We start from the raw sequence: 21761 nt of genomic DNA on the forward strand, positions 1-21761 counted from the left end.
GTCATTTAAATTTTCTCCTGTTTTATCTTTTAGGAATTTTATAGTTTTGCTTTTACATTTAGATCCATGATTCATTTTGAGTTAATTTTTGTGAAAGGTGTAAGAGCTGTGTTTATATTCACTTTTTGCATGTGAATGTTCGGTTGTTCACAAAAAAACATAAATGTTTTTTGTCCATGCTTGGAACCCTCAAACATTCCTGTGTTATTGATACTAATGTATAAATATGGCTATTGATTTAAATGTAGATCTGAATATTTTGCTATTTTTTAGTAGTCTGCTTGAAATCCAATAATGACTAGTATTTATTCTAATTGTCTGTAAGTTCAGATGTGGTACACTGGCAAGAACACTTCCATAATATTCAATTTTAATAGAACTGGTATGTTGTTTAAGGCTACACAAAGGACTATTCAAAAGTTAGTGCAGCATCTTTATCCAATCATCCATTGAAGGACACTTAGGTTGTTTCTCTCTCTTGGCTACTGTAAATAATGCTATGTTGAACATAGGGGTAAATAAATATAGCATACCTAATATGGTATACAGATATCATATTATAAAGTTGTATGCCTGAAATTTATATAATGTCATTAAGCAATATTACCCCAATAAATTTAATAAGATGACATCTAATACATCTTCACATCTGAAAAAATGAAAAAAAATTGGTGCAAAATGATAGGTGTGCCTAGAAGAGAAATTATGTTTCTCCATCTCCCTTCTTTGTCTTGGTCTTTCTTGCAGCTTCTCATTTTACTCAAGCCTGTGATGTTTGTATCTGCTGGCTTGCAGTGAACGTCATTCACTGATGTTGGAAGCAGAGAGTTTTCAGTTAGATGATCTAGCCCCTGATCCATACCCTCGGAGACTAGCAGTAGTCTCAGTGTTAAAATGTGCAGAAATACATCAAAGATACATTTTTTTAATGTCCTCCTTTAACCTTAGAATAAACAACTTGTAGATATGTCTCTTAGTTCTTAAGCTTTGATATGACTTACAATGGTGATAAAAAGACATAGGAGTTTTATTTTCTTAATGCTTCTCTTCTAATAGTTCTGTGATTTGATCCCATGGTTACAGGCATCAATGAAATACTTAGAATTAATGATGCTTTCAGTTGATTTGAAAAAAAAAATGTCTCTAATTCCTCTAGCTGTTTGGTTAAATTACCATCTTGCTTACCAATTCCTTTCCAGCATAAATGGATTGAAAATATCAATTTCAAGAATTATCGAAATGCTTATTTTTGCCTAATATTACCAGGTTATTTTAACCCAAATTATAGAAACATAAAAAAGAGTAAAGCAGAAAAATTAAATATTACAAATGCACCCTTTAACACCTTTGGTATTTAGAGAACTATGTTTGGAATTGCTGAGCTATTTCTTTGTATTAAATGACTGCTATTTATTTATTTGTTTATTTATATCTATCTATCTGTCTGTCTGTCTGTCTGTCTGTCTGTCTATCTATATCTATCTAAATAGCGTAAAAATTTTAAAGAACTTTTTTTTCCCACCCCAACACAAAAAGAAATAGCCAATTGAAGTTATCCTGGTATTCCCTTTATAATTCAGTAAAGAAGCTGTGTAGATTCTTTGCAATGTGTGAAACATTTCTTTCCATTACTTTTCCACTGCAATCATTGCAGATTTCCATTTCATCTCACCTGAACTGTTTTTTTTTTTTTCGTAACTTCAAGAGGTCCCTGACTTCCATCTTTTCCTTCACTGTTTTGCCCCACACTCCACACAGTATTTTATCTTCCACAAACACTGTACTGCTCATATTATTGTAGTAACTATTTTGCATTGTGGTATAGAAAACAGTATGGGTTTTAGAATAAATACCACTTTCTATCCCTGTGATTTTGAACATACTCTTTAATATCTCTAAGGTTCAGGGTCCTTAGCTATCAAATTCAGTATAATTAGAAAACTCACAAAAGTTGGGATTATGATTAAATGAAAATAATGCTTGTTCTCTTAATACTTCTTATCTGCCTAAAGAATAAATTCTAAAAAAATTAATTTGGCATACAAAATCAATAAAAATTGGGGTCAGACAACTCCGAACACTTACATTAATTCATCTACACATGGCTAGATTTTAGCCAAAGCCCATTCAGAGCTCCTTCATACTGTGGATGGAAAAGGGGCCACAGGTTAAACCTGACAAGGTCAGGTGAGTGAAAATAACCACCTAGGATGGTGTGAACTTAAAAATTCCTAACTAAGGTGGGCCATGGTGGGAAGTCACATCTTTAGTCTGTAACTTCTTAGACAAAGGTCAATCTCTACCTTAAGTGAGCCTGCCTATTGTCTTTCTGCATCTAGGATAACATGACGTTGGAATGTCAATAATGTCTTTTTCTATCTTTTCTGACCAGAGCAGGAAACTATAGAATCCCTCATTATTATTTTTGTCCCCTGATTACTATCTCTACGTGCTATAAAATGTGAACTATTAACTATCCTTTACCCACCTATGTAAAAGAAGTAGCTGTCTCTCCAATTTGTTTTTATCCAATCCCAGAGATTTCCCTGCTTTGCTTTCTCCCACCCCCTTAATCTAACACCAATGGATTTTATGTAACCCTTCCCCTTTAATTCTACATATAAGATAAGCTGCAAACCACCATTTTGTGGAGCATTTTCTCAATACATTGAAATTTTGCTTCCTAGCAATTGCCAGTTTGGCTCAAATAAACTTTTATAAGATTTATCTTAGGCTGTATGTTTTTTATCAACATTACCCAGTCCTTGGTTTCTCCCTTCTTGTACCTCAACCTCTGTTTATATTTCTGCTGCCTAGAATTTCTTCCCTCTTATGGTCACCCTTTAGTGAAATGCGATTAATTCATTGAAGCGACTGATTGATATCTTCAAATTCCCAATCTGTGATATCGCTAAATCTAATCAAATGTAGCCAGCCTACAGTGACCTTTTTGCTTCCTGATATTTGTAGGGCACTGATTTTTACTTTTCTATGATACTTAACAGTTACTGCTTTTGTCAACAGAGGCTCACGGGGATGTCCAAGAGAGGACTTCACCCAAAGAAGCAGTAACCAGCTTCTTGTCTCCATGCAAGAAAAAATTCACGGGCAAGACAGATGCAGGAAAGTGAAAGTGATTTATTGAAAATGAAAGTACACACTTGTGAGGAAAAAGCATTTGAACTCAGAGAATGAATCGCACTGAGGAAGTAATGATCATGGGTATTTATCCCTCCCAGGCAGGAATTGGTGATGTCCCATTGACATGGTTCATTCATCTTCTCCCCTGGGGCAAGACCCTCTGTTTCCCGCTTTTTCTTCCTTATTTGGTTTCTCTGGAACTCTCAAGGTGTCAGATGAATGATGGGAGGCGTAGTAATCACAATGCAAATGACATTATAATTAGCTAACGGTCAGGTCCCTGGTCATAGGGATTAGCCTTGCTGGATGAAATTGGTTCTTGTTTTCCTCCAGCTGCAAGTGCCAGACACAGTCACTTTGTTACTCCTGTAACCAGTGAGGCACTTCACATTGTATCCTGGAGGGGGTTGTCAATTTCCTAGGCTACCTATCCTGCCTCACTTTCAATGATATTTACTTGTGTAGAGGCCTTTTCTAAGAGACAATAAGATACTCAAATATATGACCATTGTTATGCTCATGCATGCTTATGGCTCTTAGAACTATATTAGACACAAAGAAAGTTTTCAATTACCATTTGGTAAATTAAGGTATCATTTACCTTCTTATCATTCATAATTATATTACATCAGAGTTATTTCTCATACAGATATTGTTTTTCCTCATTAAACCATTAAAATCTGGTAGAATTGTGTTTTTCCTGTATTGAATCAAGAGGACTTATTTGACCATTTTAATAACACAGAGTGCATATGATTATTTGTGTTACTATTACTTATAAAATTAGCTGAAATTGACTAACAGCAAAAATGTCCCCTAATGTATCAGAGTTCGACAAATCTATTCCTATTAAGGAAAGATTCTGAGGCATTGTTGGTTAATACTTTGTATTTTTAAAATATCTAGGTTGTTTCTGACCCCAAACCATCTGAACACATAGGCTCTACTGAATTGCTAAATGAGTGTTTCTGTGCAGAAGAATATGTTAAACAATGCCCCAAATAATGCATAATATCTCATTATACTTCATCTAAGAAAAGCTTCTGCACATGTCTAGACTTTTCAGGCAAGGTTTACCTAAATCATTTCTGACAGGAAGACAACTCTTCTCTTCTACTCTTAATTACCCCAAGGGAAGTTGATTTCATAGCCTCCCTCATAAAATAAGGATCTTCACACATGAATGTGGTAAATGAACCCTAGAGCTATTGCAGTGACAGATGAAATGTGTCAGTGAAAAACTAGAAATGAGTAAGATCAAGGAAAAAAGAAATCTCACCTTGCTTGAGATTAAGTAAGCATAAAGCATATGTGAAGGCTTTTAATGATGTCGCTCAGGAAAAGTCTCTTCGAGATAGAGAATGAAAAGATAATGAACTGTAATGGAAGGCGAGAGGAAAAAGAAAAGATCGTTTGAGAAAACTGAAGGAGAAATATTGGGAATTAAATATAAAAAGTCATGTGGAAAGAAATACTATATCCACAACTTAATAAAATATAAAAGGTGTAGAAGGGCTGCCCCGAAATAGGAGGTTTTTCTGCATTGCATCTTTAAGAGATTTAATGTCTGTCAATCTAAAGTTTAAAAATCTGTGAGCTGTGTGCCTTTATATGGTCTTGTTGATCTTAATATATATATATATATATATATATATATATATATATATATATATATATATATATATATATATTTAAACGTTCAAATACTAAATTTTTATGCTTGATGCTTGGTTTACAAAGGATCCCTCAAGGATTTCTCTGTTTTCACTTTGGTTAATTTAGAACAAAATTAAAATTAATTTAGAACAAAATGAATTAAATGTAAGGCCTGCTCTCCATTCAGCTTTCTTGAAACTGGTTGTTTGAAAAAGAACACTCCACTTGTTTAATAAGGAAAACACTGTTCATTGTTCTACCTCTCCGGACTCCCAGCAGATGTAAGGATAATTAAAACCATCTAGCAGTATTGTTGTTGTTTTCCTTCTGGCAGCTTCAATTCTATTTTGCTTTGACTGCATCTAAATTTTCTTGAAGAATTTTATGAAATTGCTCATGAAAGACAACTGCGTTGATGGCATCGACAGAAAGTGAGCTATATGCAGTAAGTGTGCAAAGAATAACAGGGTGCTGAGTTTTTGACAGTTTATTTTATTGTTCCTTTGAGGCCAGATATATATACAGAAAGTAAATAAAAATTTTGTAGTTTCTTTGAGAATTTGGTTGGTGTGCACAAAATAATCTGGGTAATCTAGTTTTTCATTACAATTGACATTTATAGTATATGTTCTATATATTCCTTTTTAGAATAAAGTATTTTATTAAAAGATAAAATAAAACATGGAGGGGTTGGATTGCTGTTAACTTCTATCTACTGAAAATATTCACTGAAACATTCCTATTCCCCTGTGTCATAGGGGTAAACAGTTTTAGCTCCTGAGAAGTGTGTATATGTTTCTGCGTGTATACTGTGTTTCCCCGAAAATAAGACTGGGTCTTATATTAAGGTTTGCTCCAAAAGATACATCAGGGCTTATGTTCAGGTGATGTCATCCTGAAAAATCATGCTAGGGCTTAGTTTGTGATTAGGTCTTATTTTCAGGGAAACATGGTATATATCCTCAGTGTAATCGTCAATTCTCCTTTTAATCTTGCTGAAATATTGCATTATTCCTTATTTTTTAAAGACTCACTTGTGTGCATGTATTCACTCTGCAACACTTAAAGGTAGAATAAAAATGTCTGATTTTGTTAAGCGGCAATATCTCAAAAATATTTAGGGGAGAACTACAGGCAATTTTTTAATAATAAATCACTTATCTGGTTTCAGTTTTGCCTTATCTGGTTGCAATCTGATCATTGCTGTATTTATTCAGAACAATCTTTGGTGCGGAAAATATTGTCTAAATCTAGAGAAAAGATAATTTTTCTCCATGCGTTTAAACTTTGAATTAAGTCTCACAAACAGCATGACCAAAATAACAGAGTTCCATAACTAAAGAAATCAATGGTAGTTGAATAAAATGAGTTAATTTTGTTGAGTGTTTTGAATTTTGTGTTACTTTAGTATGAGAGAATGTACCTATAGGAGCAGTTCCACTAGTGCTTTCTATATATTTTATTTCCCTTTTGGTCCCTCAGGTGTGCTTACTGTGCAGTCTACAAACAACTGATAACTTGGATGATGAATACATTTTGTAAATAATGTATTCAAAACTTAATTCATTTTATTCCTATTACAAACTTTATCCTGCCATTAATTTCACTAATATAGCAACAAGGTAAGAAAGTCATATAACTTGATATGTTAGGGAAAGCCAGTTAGTAGGAACACTGCATTAAAATCTTCCTGAATATATGAATTTACTGAGGAATATCAAAGCAAAACAAAACATTGCAGTCTATTCTATTAATATAAATGGGGCTTTAGGAGTTTTAAACATTATTATTAGGAGAGTAACATTTCTCATTTTATTTAGTTTGTATTTTGACTTTTTGTTGCTATGACATCTATTCAGAAAAGTTTATAAAGCAAAATTATACCCTTTTTAAACTATTGCAAAGTCAATACCTGTGCACCTACAAACAAGACAGATTTAAATCTTTGACCTCTCTATCACATCTGTGCTTTAGCCTCCCCAATTAATTTTTATGCTCATTTTGTTACTTATCTAATGTTACCAATTTTCTTGCTTTCCTTTATAGTTTTAACTTCTAGAAGTGCACCCAGAACCATGTTTAGTTCATATTTTTTTAAAAAAATGGAATCATGCAATACGTATCCTTATGTGCCTAGCTTCTTTCTCCCAATATGATGCTTGTGATATTTAGTGACCATGTTGTATGTAGCTGTCATTTTTTTAAAATTTTCATTACTTTGTGGTATTTATTGTATAGCTATTACACAATTTTTAACTCCATTCTACTGCCCATGGACATTTGAGTTGTTTCTAGGTTTTATCTCTGTGTCTCTTGAGTGCATACTTAGGTGTGGAACTGCTCAGTGTGTATATTTTCAGCTTTAGTGGATAATTCTGAACTGGTTCCAAGGTGGTATCACTGTACACTCCTATCTCCCACTTGATATTATTATCCCATTACCTCACCTCCTTAACAATCTTGGTATTTGTCAGTTTTCAAAATTCTAGCCACTCTGGTTGGTGCGTTTAGATAGCTTGGTGTACTTTTAATTTGCATATCTGAGTAATTAGGTTGAGTTCCATTTAGCCATTTGTGGAGTATTAATTTAATTCTCTTGCCATATTTTTCTACTGGGTTATCTTCTTTCCCTCTCTAGTGATTTTTAATGATTCACACACACACACACACACACACACACACACACATACACACACACAGAGTATAAAAATCCTGTGTTGGCTGTTTGTTGTAAATATCTTCTTCTAGTGTGTGGCTCACCTTTTTATTCTCTTACTGCTATTTGCTAGGAACATAAATAATGAATTTTTATGTGGTCCAATTTATCAATCTTTTTCTTCACAGTTATTGCTTATTGTGTCCTTTTCAATAAATATTTCCCTGCCCTATCATAAAGATACTTTGCAATATTATATTCTAGAAGTTTTATTGCTTTGCCTTCTACATTTGGCTCTACAGTTTACCCAGAATTGATTTTTATGTATTTTGCAAGATAGATATCAATTTTCATTTTATTCCATATGGATATTAAATTGTCCTAGAATTATTTATTAAGAGACTATTTTTTACCATCTGTATAAAGTGCTAACTTTGTTAAAAAAAAAGTCCTTATATACATGGATCTGGTAATGAATTTTCCACTGTGTTCCATTTGTTCACCACTCTGTCCTTGTGCCAATACCACATTGTTTTAATAACTATTTTTATAATAACTCCTGCTATTGCACAGAACAAGTCTTTTTATATTGTCTTCCTCAGTAGTGTCTTAGCTATTCTTGACTCTTTGCAGTTCCTGAGAATTATCTTTTCACCAATGCTACACATAATGGGAAAGAAAGCAGAATATAATTCCTCAAAAGAAAACTGGGTGCTTTTAAGAAGAGGGTTTGAATGTTGGAGAGCAAAGCAACAAATAGTCACTCCTCCTTAGAGAAAGATAATACCGTGTTTCCCCCAAAATAAGACCTAACTGGAAAATAAGCCCTACATGATTTTTCAGGATGACATCCGCTGAACATAAGCCCTAATGCGTCTTTGGAGCAAACCTTAATATAAGACCCGGTCTTATTTTCGGGGAAACACGGTAGATGACAGTTTGGCACCTATCAGGCAGTTCTTTGTAAAGCTTAGTAGTAAATGCTTTGCTCAGTATAGATATATACTGTGACAGGATTTTGGATCCTCTCTCTCTCTCTCTCTCTCTCTCTCTCTCTCTCTCTCTCTCCCTCTTTCATATTCATTATTTCCCTTATAGATTTTAGTGTCTCAATACATAATTTATAACAAAAATATTTAGTGAAACAGAAGATTAGAGAATTAGGAAGTCAAATCTTGGTATAACTGTTTTTAATTTTTCCCATAGATTAATGTGATTAAGTGAACTAAGAAAAATCTACCCTATCACTTAATTTCTCCAGGAGTTAAAATAAGGTGTATAACTTTTTTTTTTTTTTTTTTTTTTTGACAGAGCAATGAAGTTCAGTTAGGGTTGGTATTTAATCCTTTTTCCATTCTCAGGGATGCCTCCAACTTCAACTGTGTTACATAATGAATAACTTGCTGTGCAGGTGTTTCTAGATGTTTTAGGCTTATGGAGATGAATTTAGAGTAATGTTTATATATGTGCAGAAATAAAGGTTTGAATGTCATGGTGGTTTATTGTATTTCAAGGAGCCCTCAGAGATCTTTTAGTTCAATCCCTACCTAAAGAAGGAAGTTGGCCTATATATCTCTGGGATCTATTGTATCTATTATAAAGCTCCCTAAGTTGAAGAATTGTACTTTTTGAGACAATCTTCTCCATTATTAGGCAATAGTAAAGTCACTTTCCTTATCAATTCTCTAAGATTCTATAACTCTATTTATTTATTTATTTATTTATTTTTTCCTTAAGTGATCATTTTTTAATTCTAAAAAATAATGCTTTTTTTTTAAAAAAAAATCATACAGGTAGTATTGTGTGAAACATGAAATGAACACTTAGAAGTTTCTTATACTGCTAAAGTCATTCTTCTTCTATGCTAGCTCCACATAGTTGTCTAAGTTCAGCCTTTCGGAGCAAGAGAATATGTGTCTTTCTTCTTATTCTCCACAGTACAACACAGCAGATGGTTGAACATAGCTATCATGGCCTCATTAGTGTTTTGTTTTTTCTTTCTTATATGCCACATATTTTCAGTTGTTAAAATATTTTTTTTAAGTATAGACAAGATATCTTAAAGATAAAATGGAATTCTTTCATATGCTTTTATAGTAGCATTTGTACAATTTTATTTTATTACTAAAATTTAGACAGAACTGAATAGACTGGCTTGACATTCTGAATTATGTTTCAGCTATTACCTAATTTTTACGTGAATCCTCAGTATGAATACCTGTCAGTAGAGTATACATACACACATGCCATTCTTGTTTAGACACTGATTCAATAGAAAAGAAAATTATTTTGTCATTAAAGATGAGGAAATGTTATCTCATAAAAGGTTTCTAAATAATGAAACTGGTCATCATAACCCTTCTTTTGATCAAATAGAAGCCAAAGAAAACATTACTTCAATTTGTAAAATCAATTCACTGAAAGATTTTTTTAAAGGACTTATGTAAGTATGTGCATTACTTTCTTAATGAACTAGAAGTGTCATTTCAAGGTTACATGCATGCAATCTAATTCTCATGCAAACAGTTAATAACAAATTTTTTCAACTCTTCCATGTAAGAGGGAAGTTTTTATTGAGAAGACTTAGCACAGAAATAGAATGAGGAAAGAAAACTTAAGCCTGTGATTGTGTCACTGAGACACATTAATATTTTCCCTCTAAGTTGTATAATTTATAAGAAAATGATCATAATACATAACTACTCAGCAATGTATGTTTTTTAAACACTAATGTATGTTTGTATTGGTAGATCGATCATTTTAAAAAAATGACTTCTTATTCCATAGTTTGAGTGTTCTAAAACTACTTTATCCATTCCCTTTTTAATGAGTATGTAGGTCTTTTGATTATTTATAACAAACAATGCTGCAAAAAAACTGATTTGCAAATGTATGTGATTATTTCTATAATACATCCCTTGAAGTGAAATTCCTGGGTTCAAAGTATATGATTCCAATTTCTGACGTATAATGCCAAATTTTTTGCTGGTGACCTGTGATTTCCACTCACATCAGGCATATTGTTTTGGACTCAGTTTCTTCACATTCTCTTCAACACTGAATAATAGTCATAGTCTTTTATTTGGAGTAAATTGATAGTAAAAAAATGACATCTTGTTTTAATTTCTTTGTTGTGATGGTTGTTGATAAGGAGGTTGTAATTTGGGACCATTTGAATATCTTTTTCTGGGAATATCCTTTTCTCATTTTCAATTGGGTATTCTTTTTGTTATTGACTTATTGGAACCCTTTTAAAAGTAGGGATGTTATGCTTTGTCTATTATGCATGATACAAATATCTTATTCCAATGTGGTATTTGTTCTTTAATTCTGTTTATGGAGGTGTTTTTTACAAGGTACCTCTTTTTTTCTATTTTTAACCTGCCAATCTTTTATAGTTTATGGTTTTCTGTCATATTTACAGCAGCTTTTTCTACCCCAAGATTATAAACTGTTATTCTCTCTTCTCTTATTGATCTTATTTCTGTTTTTAACTGGATGCCAAAATAGGAAAAAAAAACAGCATATAATAATTGGTAATATATATTATGGGATGCTTACTGTGCGGCAGGCAGTTTCCTAAGATCTTTACACACACTAATCTGTTTAACCTTCAAAACTATCAGGTAAGGTAGGTTATTCCCACTAGGTGGGTAAGGACACTGGAGCACAGACATTAAGAAATTTACCAGAGGTCACTCAGCAGGAAGCTGTTGAGTAAGGATCAACCTTCTGCAGCCTGCCTCTTGCATTTGTTCAGAAAATCATAATTAATTAGTCATTAATACAAATAGGGGTACTTACAAATTACTTTTGAATATCTTTTTTGTTTCCAGTACTCTGTTGTATTCTGCGGGGAATATAATAGAAATTTAAGTGTTTCTTCCTTTTACCTGAAAGGGGGAACAAAGTAAATTGTGTAGTAACTTGAGAAAGTAAAGCAAAACAAATCAGTAGATCAAGCAATCAGAAAACAAATTGTGTGCTTCAGAATTGAGAAGCTCTTGGTGGTAAAAGTCACAGGTTATACAGCATAAACATTTTGCTTTTGCAAGGCCTCCTTACCTCTCTTCAAAATAGCAAAAATATGTTGAGCCAAAGGGAGCTTTGGAGGAACAGAGGTCACTTTATTTTTGATATTGAAAATAATAATAGTAATAATAATAATAATAATAACCCCTAAATAAGAACAAATATAATAATTCAACGTAGTATATCATGGCACCTTAGAGATCATCTGAAATAATCACTTTAACAAAGAAGAAAAAGAGATTCATAGAGAAAAGTGTTGTGCAAATGTCACCTGGTAAAGGTTTTAGGACTACAACTCAGAATATTAGCTCCTAAATCAGTATCCATTCTACTACCTCCTGTTTTTCTGCTGCATGTTCTTTATACTGTAATGGCCTTAACTGAAATACTTTGCACTGCTAATTAAGCAATATGTTTATGTACCTATTAAATTACAAGAAGAGTGTAGCTTCAAGAGAGGGAAAAAAAAAGTAAACCCAACCCTGACCTTGTGAAGTCCTTCCTCTATGGATTTGGTGGAAATTTCCATCTCAGTTTCATCTTCTATATTTAGATACTTTAATGGCATTCAAGGTTACCATAAAAAAAGTATTTCTGGCAGTATGTATTTCCCCTCACATGTTTGGAATTTTTTTTTCTTTTTCTTTTTCTTTTACTATATTATGAAAAAAAAAAGAACAGATGAAATCTAGAACATCTAAGTAAAGGATATTTATGTGTTTAGAGAGGATCTTGATATTTCTTAACTTTCATATTTCTATTTGTGTTGATGATACCAGAGAATTGCATTTATTCAAATAGAAGGTACAATGTACGGAATAAAATATCTACTTCAAAATATATACAGAAGTTGATTTTTTTTTCTCCTTTAATTTTAGGTAAATTACAGAATGGTGACCATCATATACAATGCTCCCACTCACGTCCTCTGAAAGATATACTCAATTCTGGTGATTACTTTGAGCAGAGTTTCTTATGGACTTTAACTTAATATTATATTTTTGTTCCCTTTTGTTGAAGAATTTTCTTTAGGACAGGAATCCTCTGCTATTAAATATTGACAGTATGAAACATTCTTGTAACATACTTCAGCTATTTGGTCTTTTGTATTGAGAGTCAATGTAGTTATTTTATGGAATTATATGTGCCTTGGATTAATCTTAATCCAGAGAAGATGGATGCTTCATTCATTCATTCAAATATTTATTTCTCTGCGCTGATAATGATGGAGGAGAGAAGAAAGAAGGAGAAAAGGGTAGATTAATGAAGAAAGGGCTGTCTCAGTTCGAGCACTAGTTTGTCAAATTATTTAACCTCTTTGTTTCTCAGTTTCTTCATCTTTAAAAGGGGGACAAAATGGCGTGTTAGAGGGAGAGATATAAATTAATTCATGTAACGTAAATTTTAACTATTTTTATGTCTTTGTTTTGAAGATTTTTTCATTTTAAATGTCTTTTTTTTTGCAATAATTGTCTTTAAATTGAGTGTGTGAAAATGGCATGGCATCTTACAAAGAAAAATTGTCAACACACTATACATTTTCTACAAATGTATAACATTGTCTACATTTTATGTTGTTCAGAGTTTTCAAAATATTGTTCTAAAAATTGAATTATTGAATCTTGTGACAATTTTATGTCATAGCCATCGTGGTCATTAATATCTTCATATAGACAAAGCCTATTATTCCAAGTTACACAAACCCCAAGTAGCTAAGACTGAAATGAAATATGCATCACATACATTCTAGTAACTAGAATGCACTTTTCATTTGATACTACTTTGCCCAGGATCTAGGCACGCGATAGGAGGTAGAGAAAATGGGGATTTAAGAACATGTTAAGAGATCTATAGATAAAAGCAATTACTTACTCTTTTATAATTGTCAACAGTAATGGTTAGCTTTTCTTCTTTATTTTGCCATAAAAGAAGAAATGAAGCAAAGAAATGTGAGGAGAGAAACTACATCTGTACTCAGCAAACTGATTGGTATCTTTAGGATGTTAAAAAAATTTTTGGTAAAGTAGGCAAAAAATTAAACTTGAGTGAGAGTCAATAAAAATACTTTTGATACAGTTAACATTCTTAAGCTACAGTCATAATCTGAAAATTATGAAAGGTTCAGAGTAATTTAGATATATACTACTCAAGCATGCGGGGCAAAGCCAATATGGGATGAAATGCTTTATCATATAGGGTTGAGTGTATGTGCGTTCATGTGTGTATGTACTTACATTCCAAAGTAAGTGATATCTGCAAATTATTATTGATGATAATACTCAGATTTTGTATTTCTTTAACTTTTGCTATACATTGTATTCAATTCTACACTTTTGTGAATTTTCTTTAATGATTATATTTAACTCTTTCAGTAGCTTTGTTCATTTATTGAGCATTTTAAATAACTATAGTGTGCTATATGGAATGCAAAGATGAATAAGTCACATTCGTAGTTGAAGTTGATATTATCAAATAGAGAAGAATGCTGCTGTGGATTACTCAATTGATTGTGTCCATACCCTCAATATGCAGACCTAATAATTTTTACTAAGACACCGGATGCTAATTTATTCTAGTTATATAAATACTCTATTTGTGTAGGAGTCATATTTTGATGACCCTATCAGATAAAACAAATTGACGAAGAGATAAATAGAAACAATTTCTTAATGGAGACATACTGCAAAGTTCATATAGGATTATAATAGGATTAGAACCCCTCATAATGACAAATAATATGTTTTTAAATTATGTATAAAGTTGTGTTGCCTAATTGATAAATTTGACATCACAAAATATTAACAGCATGGATTAGAGTTACTGAAAGCTGAACCACTGTATCATGGTTACTAATGAGGACAAAATCACAGGAGGCAACATTCCCCTCAAAAAGCAAATGTCTTCATTGATCTTGCTAAACTCCTAAAGGCATGATCTTAGTAATCAGTATTTCTAATGACTATATTATTAACAGAAAGGCTAAACTATATTTTGGTATTGCGTGACTTAAAAGACAGAGAAAGCACATGTGTCAAGAATTTTCTTAACAATAGTAATTTTTAATGAAATGTTTTATTGAATAAAAAGATAAACTTTATTTGCCAGCAGAATTTCCATCATAACTATCAAGTATTGAATTTTCCCAATTAACTCAATTTGCATGAAATTTTCTATTACAGCTTTTAGTTTTAGTAAAACAATTATGCAAAATAAAGTATTGAGGCAACTAAAACTATTTCATTACTTATTGCCTACTTCCTAATTCTTATGCATTTATTTATTTCCCCACAATTATATCAACATTTAAGAAACAATAGCATTTCATGGCCATTATTTTTCACTTTTTCTGCATTCCAGATCAGGAATAAAACCTTATTGTATTATATCTGCTCTATGCAAGGTCTTTGATAAATGTTTTACAAAGCCACTGCCCTTATGAAGTTTATAATATGTCTATAAGGATGTGCTAAGTAAAGCAATGCAGCATAATGCTTATAAGTATTGTAACATTAGACAACTTATTTAGTATTCCTGTACCTCAGTTTCACCATTTCTTAAGATCTGGCTAATAATATTACTCACCTAGTAGGACTTTATGAAGCCTAAATACAATAATTTGCACTGAACACTTAGAAAAGTAAGTAGCATGTGCTAAGTGTTCAACAAGTTAATAAAATAAGAGTGTATTATAATGGCTCTGAAGAAGGAGGTCACATCTTCTTTTGGCTTCATGAAAAATATGGTTCTTGGAATTAATCATTAAGATGTGATTTTGACAAGTGGAGAAGGCAAGGCTCTGGAAAAGGAATCTGATTCAAGTGGAGAGAGCCATGTTTTGCAGACTTTGTGTGATATTTAAGGAAAAGTCATACAGTTTCATTGGTCTGAAAACTAAGCATGAAAGAATACGATCAAACTAGTAGCTGGAAATGTTATGTTGGGTTCAGGGAGTGGGAGTGCTGCTAGGCCAGTCTAAGAAGTTTTTGCTTAATTTAGTAATTGCAAAAAAAAACAGATATGATTGAACCTGGAAGCTGATCTTCTTAAAATTTTATCTTAGAAAATTAATATATTTAAAATGTTGTAGAAAATGCGATTGGAGACAGGATCCAAGATGATGGAGTAGATAAATGTTGTAATTTTAACGTGGTCACAGGAAGAGGATAAAATAGGTTAAACAACTATTTTTAAACATTGAGCTATGGGAAATTCAGGACTGTGATCACAAAGAAAAGAGAAAAGAAATGAGGATATCTCTGTGATCACCTTGGCTTTTTCCTTGAAAACATTTTCCTAACCATGATGCAAAGAGGAAGAGCCAAGACAGTCCAGTGGTCTAAGTTAAGAGAGACAGAAATAGAGTCTGGGGAGGCCCAATTTGCTGGAATTGCAAGGCAACAGGGAGATATGGAGAAAAAGAGCTCCTAAACTCTGAATAGTGGTGTCACTGGGTCTGTTGTTCAATACTAAACCAACCATGTGTAGAGGAAAATTTCATGAGGCTGGTCAGGAATGAGTAGGAAGCTATAATACTATCATTTTTCAGAAAGCACGTAAGGCTAGGAGATATTTGAGTTCCAACAGACTAGAGTAGGAAGGACTGTTTGAACACCTGAGACATTCATAAAAGACGCCATAAGAATCATGACTTAGAAATAGATTTAAATTTAGTTTTATAATAAAGGCAACACTAGACCTGCTACCCATAGCCCCCCAAAAACCACCTAAAACAAGCCTCAAAAGGATCAAAATGACCTGCCTGTTAAAAGTCTTAACACACTTTTTATTTTAAAAAGTCAACAAAATGCAGTAGCCAATAACATAACATTTACAATGTTCAGAAACAACAAATAAAATTACTAGATATGCAAAGAAATATCTAACAGTCATTTCTTTGGGAAAAAATCTGATACTAGAAACCAAAAATTATAGAAATTATGAAAATAGCAGAAAATCACTTAAATCGCTTGTCAAATGCTCAAGATTTAAATAAAACCATGAACATCATAACAATAGGTAGAAAAGAGAATTAAATGGAACGTTTATACCTGTGATATAAAAGATCTGAAAAGAAAATTCAATGGACTGAATTAATAGCAGTTTACAGAATGCAGAAAAACAAGCAGTGAATTTGAAGAGCTAGAAACAGAAACTATCCAAAGGGAAGCACAAAAGTAAAAAATACATATTAAAATAAAAATAGGCTCTCTGGATTCTTTGGGAACTGTGTGAGAATATCATGTGATCTACAAAGGAGAGGGTGCAGAAAATTTTTTGAAGAAGTCATGTCAAATTTTTCCAAATTTGATCAAAATTATAACCAATAGCTCCAAAGAATCTTAAAGAACCCAAAGCAGGATAAAAATAAAGAAATCCAAAACAAGGCACATCGTAAGCTAGTAGGTGAGAACCAGAGTTAAAGAGAAAGTCATAAAATGAGTAAGAGAAAGAAAGCGTGTCACATTTTGGAGAGGGGCGAGAATCAGGATTATTATAGACATTCTATCAGAAATAATACAAGATAAAAGACAATAGAATGTATTTTTAAGAATGCTGAAGAAAAATAAAACCTACATCTAGATTTCTATACCTAGTTAAAATTTCCTTCAAAATGAAGGTGAAATAAAGATTTTTTTTTTCCACAGAAAACAAAAACTAAGAGAATCCATCACCAACAAACCTGCACTCCCAGGATTGTTAGAGGAAAATTCAGGCTAATGGAAGGTACTGCTATATAAAAATATGAATCTAAACAAAGAAATGAGGAGTACTGGATAACTATGGGGGTATACGAGCTTAGACAATTAATTTCGTGAACTCATCCTAGAAAAAGTGCTCATTGCTGAATATCACTATGGTCACCTTCAAAGTACTCCCCTTGGGAAGCTATGCACCAACGCCAGCGCCTAGTCTACCCTTCAAAGCAATTTTGGAATTATTTCTGGAATGGCCATCAGAGCTGTCATCATATTACCCTTGGTGTCCTGAATATCATCAAAATGTCTTCCTTTCAATATTTCCTTTATCTTTGGGTAAAGAAAGAAGTCATTGGCCAACAGATCAGGTGAGTAGGGATGGTGTTCCAATACAGTTATTTGTTTACTGGCTAAAAACTCCCTCACAGACAGTGCTGTGTGAGCTGGTGCATTGTCGTGATGCAAGAGCCATGAATTGTTGATGAAAAGTTCAGGTCGTCTAACTTTTTCCACACAGCCTTTTCAGCACTTCCAAATAGTAAACTTGGTTAACTGTTTGTCCAGTTGGTACAAATTCATAACGAATAGTCCCTCTGATATCAAAAAAGCTTAGCAACATTGTTGCAACAACTTCGCAGACTTAATTGTCAGAGCTGGTATGTAATGGTGTATTTTTCCATTGTGCAGTTGTTTTTAAAAAGATAATGATTTAAAACAAAATAATAACTGTATTGTGTGGTATGTAATGCATGTAGTAGGCGAAGTTGTGGTGATAACAGCACAATGAACAGATGGGGAAAACTGAGTTATGCCCTTGTCAGATTCTTACATATATAAAGTAATATAATTATTTGAAAGTAGATTATGATATGTGAAAGATGTATATGCATATTATAAACCATAGAGCAAGCATAAAAATACCCACAGTGCTGTTGTAGACAAATGATAGTGATAAAATGGAATAATTTTCAATCATTGAAAAAGTGATAAAAGAAATAACAAATGAAGCTGATAGAAAGTAAGAAGCAAGACGATATTTAAGCCTAAACTATTTATAATTACATTATATCTAATAAAGGTCAATATGTAAAAAATGATGCTATTTGTACATAATAGAGACATGAAATACTAAGTATATGCATAACAAAATATATGCAAGATCTGAACAATGTAAACTAGAAATCATTGGTAACAGCAGTTATATAAGACCTAGTAGAATGGAGAGCTACACTACGGTATGTTTATTGTTTAGAAGTCTCAGTTGTTAAGATGTTAGTTCTTAATGACATGTTAGATTCCATGCAATCTTAATCAAAATTTTGTCAGGCTTTGTTGTAGAAATTGATAAGCTAATTATAAAATTTATATGGAAATGTAAAGGACCTTGAGTAACCAAATCAATTTTGTAAAAGAAGAAAAATTGAAGGATTTAAATTACCTAATTTATTATCAAGTCACAGTACAAGTGGTATTAATATAAATATTAACACAAATGTAATTGAAATAAAATAGAGAATCCAGAAATAGACCTGCTCAAAGTTGCCAAGGCAATTCGATGGAAAAAGATAAAAAATGATGCCAGGAAAAATTGAAAAGCCATATGCCAAAAAATGTATCAAAACCCTTACTTCACACCTCATATAAAACTTAACTTCAAATTGATCATAGACCTACGTTTAACTTCTAGAAAAAAATTTGGAAAAAATCTTAATGACATTGGATTTGGCAATGATTTCTTATAGAACACACAAAAAATGAATTATAAGTGAAAAAATTGAACAAATTTGATTTCATCAAAATTAGACACTTTGCCCTTCAAACGGCACTTACAAAAATTAAAAGGCCAGCCAAAATCTGGGATAAAATATTAATAAAATATATGTTTTACAAGGGACTTTACCAAAAAATATATAGAGGTTTCACAACTAAATAATGAGACAAAAGTCGGGACTTTAAAAGATACTAAATTCACACACACACACCACACACACACACACACACACACACACACACACACATATCACATACACATTTATGTATATATATCATATACATACACATAAAATCTGATGTCTTTCTAGTCTCTTAGTGAGTTTCCTGTCCCTGTCAATCAAGAGAGTGGTCCCTTTTCCTAACCATCATCATATATATCACATTAGCCACAAGTCAGCAGTTGGTACTTCAGAGGCAGTGCTGAGCTCAAAGAGGTCATTGATAAATGTGTATGATGTCAGTGTAAGCTGAAAAAGTCTTTTCAATACGGCTAACAGGTTTTCATTTAGGTAAGCTGGCTTCATTTTAATGAATTATGGGCTGCATCCAGGGTGGTGTGAAGGTCCAAGGTAAATGAGCAAAAGGGTTCACGGAGTGGAAAGGGAATGCCTATGGCCCTAGTGGTGACCAGACCAGAAGTTTTCTAGATCTATACCTTCAGGTCATTTTCCTTCCTTTTAACTATTCATTACAAAAAAAAAATGTTATTTCATTTTGTTTCTTTTTAGACTATGCCTGTATAGTCTAATGTGCATTCGCAAATTTAATGAAGTTTGAATGTTGTCTGAATGAATTGAAACTAAATGTTTAATAAAGAATAAATTATTTTCAGCTCAATTAAATAGCTATAACTAATGCCATCCCTTCTGCACTCAGCAATGGTCTAGGCAGGGAGAGATAATGCAAAATTACTGACAGGTTGTATTCATGAGTTCAAAGATCTTATGATCTCTTTGTCCTATTATAGTATACTGATACTTTACATTAATGGTATTTCCTGGATCATTATGTCATTAAACCTCATTTTTTATAGCACCGTATCTAAAAGATATTGTGTAGGATTTCAATTTATAAAATTAAAGAAAAAAGGCAGGTGGGAGAGGCTGGGAGCCTGAAGCCCTTCAAACTCAGAACCTAGGGTTTTATTCATGTATTAATAAATCTTCACAGAAGATTTCTTCAGAGATCTAGAATTTTTGCTGAGATCCCAGACCTCCTTGGAACTTAACGTCCATGAGCACAAAATTTGAAAATCAGTGACAAAATCATTTTGCTACAATCTACATTATTGTTTCTTTGGGTACTTTTAATGTACACAAATCTTTTTTTAATAACTAAAAATTGAACTAATTTCAGTCTTGTGGAGAAAATATCAGATCATCTAACCCATATTATTCTCAGAACATCATTTATTCATGCATGCCACAGTTATTTACTGACAGCCGGGAGCTGTTCTAAGTGCTGAGGATAAAACAGGGAATAAGATGAAGTCTATGTCCTTATTGAACTTGCATTCCCAGAAGGAAACAAACAAAAATAAATAAACGATTTAAAGAGTTGATATGTGAATTATGTGAGATATAAGTATGTGAAGACAAAGCCCAATAAAAGAATAGGGGAAAATTCTATTTTAGAATGGGGATCAGGGAAGCTGAGGAGCTATATTCGGAGAGAGACCTGAATGAAATTGACATATTGAATGAATCAGAGTTTGCCTTGTGAGTGTTCCAGGCAGCCAGTATGGAGTTCACTGATAATGTGATAATGGTTGTAGTCAAGTAGTGGGAATAGAACCTTTTGCAGTGGATAGGAGGATAGTAGGAGAGATGAGGAAGAGAGTAGGTATTGACTGTTCTTTCAAGGACTTTGGCTAAATTAGGGCAGAAAATCAGTATTTGTTAAATAAACGATGGAAAGGATGATCTGGTTTTTCTGATTCATTGTAATGACATTTTACATTGATGACATTTCATAGATTAATAGCTATCAATTTGTTTCTAAACAATTAAATTTTTTTTATTCATTTTGCCAAAGTATTGTTTTTTGTGGAACTGTCAAATACAAACAGATATCCTTAGAACATCACTAAAGAATCCCATGAAGTTGTTAGCTTGCATATCACCACATGATGTTAGACTGAAATATTTACTGAGTTTCTACAATTGTAGATGCTATTCTAGAAGCCCTAGTATTTATGTGTACACGTAAATACATATGTTGAACTTGATTTATTGATCCACTTAGGATCCACTTATTTTGCAAACAAATTGGTGCAGAAATAGAAAGAACACATGGAGCCCATGGATAATACCCCTAGATTTTTTTTTTTTTCTTTTTGTTTTTGTCTAAATGATGGAGCAGTATCTCCAGGGAATGATCAGAATAAGACTTCGGGCGATGAGTAGGATTTTAACAGGTATTGGGATTTTAACAGGGTATGGTGAAGAGAAAGGTTTTTCACAAGGGTTAGAAGTAAAGCATAAGCAGGAAAGTGTGAGATACAGCCAAGGCATGGTAAATGATTGGATTGTATACATGCAGAGGAGAAAGAACGGTAAAAGGTAATTAAAATGTGCTTTTTGGCTCTGAAGTGCCTTTTCTACTGCACTTTACTGTCTTGTAGATAAATTAAGAGAGAATAATTGGGCCCAGATTTTGGTGAGCCTTTGATGCTGAGTTAAAGAATTTTAACTTCATTATTAAATAATAAAAAACAACTGAACCCTGAACTACACGGTTTAAACTATGGGGGGTCCACTTACACTTTCTAAATCAATAGACAGTCAGCCCTCCATATCTCCAGGTTT

General features: G+C 32.6%; 1 protein-coding gene across 3 annotated transcripts in view; it reads left to right on the plus strand.

Annotated features, from left to right (window-relative positions):
• KCTD8 (potassium channel tetramerization domain containing 8) overlaps positions 1-21761 on the plus strand; it is a 249946-nt gene that overhangs the window by 84585 nt on the left and 143600 nt on the right. Inside the window, exon 2 of one of the 3 annotated variants that reach the window (XM_081061961.1) lies at positions 17131-17782. The exons of the other annotated variants lie outside the window; for them this stretch is intronic. Coding sequence (XP_080918087.1) covers positions 17131-17144 — 14 coding nt within the window. The 3' untranslated portion in view covers positions 17145-17782. Of the gene's footprint in view, positions 1-17130; positions 17783-21761 lie in introns of those variants that run through there. 3 annotated transcript variants of the gene reach the window in all.

The sequence above is a fragment of the Rhinolophus hipposideros genome (assembly GCF_964194185.1).
Source record: "Rhinolophus hipposideros genome assembly, chromosome: 1".
Classification (NCBI taxonomy): Eukaryota; Metazoa; Chordata; class Mammalia; order Chiroptera; family Rhinolophidae; genus Rhinolophus; species Rhinolophus hipposideros.